We start from the raw sequence: 5662 nt of genomic DNA, 5'->3' as shown, positions 1-5662 counted from the left end.
TGGCCACATAGTACAGCAAATCGAAAAGTAAACATAACTTAACAACAAAATGGATAGTCAGATGTTAACAAAACTCCACAAAAAAGTTGGCAGCAAGAGTCTCTTACTGTATGTTCTATCACATGTATGCTGAATAAGGTCATCCATATAACAACTCCACAACAACAGAACAACTCACACAATCATGCAGTTTTCCCTACAATCTAATTAACAAAATGGTTAAAATATCATGTAATAAAATAAAAAAGAGTTGGTTAATAATCTGAGCCTATTTTCTACTTGGAATCATCATATTCGCCGACATGTTTTGCATTCATCACACACCCAGATGACCCAAAACATGCCTACTGTCCTCTCTCCTCTTGCTTCTATTTTCTTCCGGGAATCGTCATTGTCGCCCCGACAAGTTTTACATTCATCACATAACCAGATAACCCAATATGCCTTTGCCTGTACTGTCCTCTTTCTCCTCTTGCTTCTTGCTTTCATCATTGACCCTATTTTCCTCTTGTTGGCCACCATCCCTTCCACCACCAGGTACTTTATTTCTCTCATTAATTTGCCTTTTTGCTTCCTCTATGGCATCATATATACAATCCCTGGAAACATCAAATAATTGCCCATTCAACAAACTCAAAACTTAGCTTGATTAATTGCTTTAATGGAGCTACACACATGAATTGCTTCCTCTATGGCATCAAACCAGCAATTTTCCATTCAATAAAATAAAATTTAGCTTATAAGGTTGCTTTAATGGAGCAACACACATAGATTGCTTCCTCTATGCCGACCGGCGGAACGCCCTCGGCGTATGGCCGTACAGATCTTGGGTACTAGTACAGTATAATAATAATTAATAATTAAACTCTTTGAAAAAAGATTCCTCTTATGGCATCATAGATACAGTACCTGGAGAAATCAAATAACTGCTTATTTGGTAAGACTAAAATTCAGCTCAATTAATGAGAACATGATTGGCTTTTGATCGAATTGTTTAGAAACACATTCCTAGAGGCCTTTGGCAAAGCTAAACCCACTGATTGCTTGCTTTAATCAAGCTAAACCCACTGATTGCGTGCTTTAATCAACCTGAACCCACCGATTGCGTGCTGTAATCAACCTAAACCCACCGATTGCTTGCTTTAATCAACCTAAACCCACCGATTGCGTGCTGTAATCAAGCTAAACCCACCGATTGCGTGCTGTAATCAAGCTAAACCCACTGATTGCGTGCTTTAATCAAGACTTAAACTGAAATTTGGTCGTTGAAGAACTGGCGATGAGAATTTACCTGGTTGTGTCTGGCTTTGCGATTTCATAACGTTCTTGGGCAGAGCGAAGGGTATTCATGGACTGCTCCTGCGCCGCGCCTCTGTAATGTTGGATAGTGTCAAGAGGAATGTCATGGGAGCGCTCGGTTTCCTTCTCTGCAGACGCCATGATGGTTTCCTTCTCAGCAGAGGCCATGGTTTCCTAAGACAAGACTAAGTGCTTCTTTTAATTACCCTATTTCTCTTTAATTGCATGCATCCTCACTCACCGCCATGTGTACCTCCACGTGTTGATATCATGATGCATGTGTACCATGGCTAAGCCATACTACATAATACAATATAATATATATATATATATTGTGTGTGTATGTGTGTGTGTGTGTGTGTGTGTGTTTGGGGAGGGGAGGGGGGGGGGTAGCATGGTGGTGGTGGTGGTGGTGATGGTTCGTGCTCTACTAGGCAGGCGTGAGTTTGAAACTCACCCTTAAGGAAGGCGATTAAAGAAACGAACCTCTTCGTATAAGTATATATATGTGTGTGTGACACACACACACACACACAATATATCTATCTATCTATCTATCTATCACACACTTATATATATATATATATATATATGTGTTGTGTGTGATATGTATGTATGTATGTATGTATATGTATATATATATATATATACATATACATACATATATGTTTTTATTTTAAGTGAATATATAACACACACACGTGTGTGTGAATTTAGGTGAATACAAACACATATATATATTCACACATATGTGTGTGTGTTATATATTCATTTTAAATAAATAGGTTTATATATATATATATATATATATATATAAACATAGATAAACATATAGAGAGAGAGTGTGTGTGTGCACTTAAATTCACTTCACACACCACACACACACATGAGGATATATATATATATATATATATATATATATATATATATATATAGAGAGAGAGAGAGAGAGAGAGAGAGAGAGAAATATATTTATAAAGAAAAATATAAACACAGATATAGATATGAATATAAACACATATAAAATGAATAATAATATAATATCAATATGGATATGAATATGAATATGAATATAGATATGAATAGGAATATGAATATAAATATAATTATAATTATAGATATGAATATAAATATAAATAGAATTATAATGTAAACAATAAAAATTCAATGGTCTAAGTTTTTGGCATTTTTACTAAATCTCTCTCTCTCTCTCTCTTTCTTTTCTTTCCTTCCTCTTTAAATATTTTTTTTAGTAATCTGCTTAGAAAGCACTATATTTGAGCATTATTAGGTTTAGTGTATTAGAATGTATTCCTAAGTGTACAAAACTCGCTCCATTTTTGAAGCACTAGAATTATTTTGATGAAACGGTTTAGTATTAGAATTATCTTCCTAAGTGTGCTCATGGAGCACTACAAAACGCTCCATTTTTTAAGCACTATTGTTATCTTCCTAATCTGATTGCGTGCTTCGTTGAAGAACTGGCGGATCACATGTACTCTCTGTAAAGGTGCTACTAGGAAATCTTAGTTATCTTCATAGGATTGAATACTGATACTTAGTTCTTGTTGGGTTGAGGGGGGAAAGATCACAGAGACACACACATAGCTTGAGACATAAGAGAATAAGAGAGTTGGAACAATTATTAGAGATGTGAAAAGTGAAAGTACAATATGCTATTGATAAGCATCGAATTGTGATATTTGAAGAAACCAAGCTTAGCTGTTTGAAAAGATAGTATGTAAGAGAAAACATATTTTTGTGAATGATGATGGGGAATAACTTATAAAGAATATGATGTTTTCTTGTCTAACACTAGAGGGAAGGAAACAATGTCTAAAAATTAATGTTAAGACTGAAAGTTTTCTTTAGATATTAACCTATGTGTTCTTGGATTAATTCCATATAATATGAATGACTTGAGACATGACATAAGACATTCACAAGAGGCCCTTGATAATTACATTAGGGAAGCACTTCATAAGCCTCAACCAGGTCCCTTCAAGGGTGGGAGACACTTAGGAAAACTGGTTAAGTTATGGATGGACTCCATGGATGAATACTTTGATTTTTCTAGGTATAATGAGAGAAGAAAGATGGCACTTGTTCGCCTAAAGATCATTGGTGTAGCCCGCACACTGGTGGGTGGAAAAATTTATGTGAGTTTGGTGGACTTGACCCTAGCCAATTGAGGTGGGATGATGTCAAACTGTATCTTCATCAAAGATAGCCAATTGAGGTGGGATGATGTCAAACTATATCTTCGTCAAAGATTCTATCCACTAAGATTCCACAAAGATAAGATAAATGAGTTATTAGAATTGACTCAAGAGATTAAGACTCCCCAAGGATTGAAGAATTTACAAGGGTACAAGCTAGAAGATGGATGCCTTTACTTCAATAATTGCCTATATATCTCTAATGTTCTTGAGATAAAAATGAAGATTTTAACTGAAGCACATGACATCCCAATAGCAAAACATCTATGTGACATAAAATCTTTTATGTTAGTGAAAAAGAGTTTCTTTTTGCCCTGGATTAAAGAAAGACATGCTACAACATTTATGCTAACACTTAGTGTGTTAAAGTGTTAAATCTAAGAGTCAGAGTTAAAATTCCTAGAAGGTTGCATCCCTTGGACGTTTCGCACATGACATTGAAATACATAAGCACGGATTTTTCCACCACCACAGGTACGACTCACGAAAGCGGCACACTTGATTTCCACCAAAAAGACTTACACCACATTGGATGTTGCTAAGGTTTTTCTTAAAGAAATATTCAAAATACATGGGCTTCCCATAAGAATTGTAGTGACACAAACTCAAATTCACTTCAAGATTTTGGATCGCTTTCTTTGAGGTACTAGGGACTTCCCTAGAACTTAGCACTACCTAGCATCCCGAGACTATGATGGCTAAACCGAAAGGGTAAATCAAGTAATCAAGGATATACTTCAATTTTATTGTGTGGACAAGATTCCAAGAAGTGGATTAGTTAACTACATTTATTAGAGTTTGCATATAATGCTTTATACCAGCTCGTAACATTGGGGTCTATTCAAGGCACTTGGGTAGGATTGTCTTACACCGTTGGCATGGTCGAATATAATGATCAGAGTAAATACTAGATGAGATGGACCATTAGATGTAAATTATCAAAAGGGATATCAAGGCACCCAAGCTTGACAAAATTAGTATGTAGATCTAAAGAGGCCAGCGCTGAGACAGAATCACTATGCAAATCCAAAGAGGTATATCTATGAATTTGCAGAAGGGGATATGGTATTCTATTCCTTTGTGTATGATTTAAAAGGATTTCTATTTCCTTAGGCAAGTATAAACATTTGTCCCCCAAATACCGTCCCGCCAGATACCATGGACCCTAAAAATAGGAGATCAAGAGTATGAATTATTGCTTCCCTCTTCACAATGTATTCCATGTCAATTTTTAAGAAGTATGTTCTGAATCCAAATCACTTACTGGAAGATGAACATATCTCTGGAGATAGAACCCGAAGTCATCCTTGATGTTCAAGAGAAGGCTCTTAGGAACATGATCCTAAGAGAATGTATGGTAAAATGAGAATTTCACCCAATAGAAGATGCCACTCTTGAGAAAATAGGAGGAGATATTAAGGAATTAATCATGTTTGTGAGATGAGGGCATCTCAATTTTTCAAGTGGGGGAGGATATAAGTTCCCTTCCTAACCCCTCAACAGGCATGACCAAACTCCTTCATTTACTAGTTAAAATTCTAGAGAGAGAAAGTCACTATAGAGATAGAAAAACATGTTTTGAAAAAGAACTTGAGTGAAAGTTTTCCTTTTTTATCTTAGGATCGCAAAAATTCGACCAAATCATGGAGAAAGCACCCAAAGGTTGGATTTTTGAAAGTGTAAGCCTATAATGGAAGTCACTAGATAGGTTGGAAAGACGGTCGTCTCCCTACGTATGCAATATGGGCAAGTAGACTACGCTCCTAGCTCACCAATGGAATATGGGCAAGTAGACTACGCTCCTAGCTCACCAATGGAATGATAAACATTCCTTTCATCGCTAGGGGATTCAACCCGGTTAGGTGCATGGAAGCTTATCCCTTTCGGGAGAGAATGCTATGAACACCACTACCTTGACATAGACTTTACACACACAAGCTCAATCTTGCCATAGCTCATTCACTCATCATCCCACTCATTCATGCATCCAATACAAGAAGAAAGCTAAGCTAATGCACACATAAGCTCACTCATAAGCACACAAGCTCAAAGCACACTTCATTCTCAAGCACTTACTTCCCTAGCATGCACACAAACCTTGAAGCTTAATGGAACTTGAAATAAACATGCATTCTCATTCACTA

General features: G+C 36.3%; 1 protein-coding gene across 1 annotated transcript; it reads right to left on the bottom strand.

Moving 5' to 3' along the window:
* Nucleotides 1–219: 219 nt before the first annotated feature.
* LOC147614785 (uncharacterized) lies at nt 220–1491 on the bottom strand. Its single transcript, XM_086779778.1, has 2 exons — nt 1292–1491; nt 220–599 (listed from the first exon to the last, which is right to left on the bottom strand). Exons 1-2 carry the CDS (start codon nt 1465–1467, stop codon nt 419–421), a joined length of 357 nt encoding a protein of 118 aa, XP_086635904.1. The 5' UTR covers nt 1468–1491; the 3' UTR covers nt 220–418.
* Between the last annotated feature and the right edge of the window lie 4171 nt (nt 1492–5662).

This window comes from Cibotium barometz, chromosome 41 (genome assembly GCF_041138505.1).
Source record: "Cibotium barometz isolate CiBa-2024 chromosome 41, ASM4113850v1, whole genome shotgun sequence".
Taxonomy (NCBI): domain Eukaryota; kingdom Viridiplantae; phylum Streptophyta; class Polypodiopsida; order Cyatheales; family Cibotiaceae; genus Cibotium; species Cibotium barometz.
Note: the sequence above shows the minus strand (reverse complement) of the source record. Positions and strands in the feature narration are given on the sequence as shown.

Bases quoted from the DNA above. Each gene is read 5' to 3' on its own strand.
- LOC147614785 (XM_086779778.1), bottom strand. From the start codon at position 1,467: ATGGCCTCTGCTGAGAAGGAAACCATCATGGCGTCTGCAGAGAAGGAA. The intron at 600-1,291 runs GTAAATTCTCAT...TGATGTTTCCAG, and splicing joins GCAAAGCCAGACACAACCAG to GGATTGTATATATGATGCCA.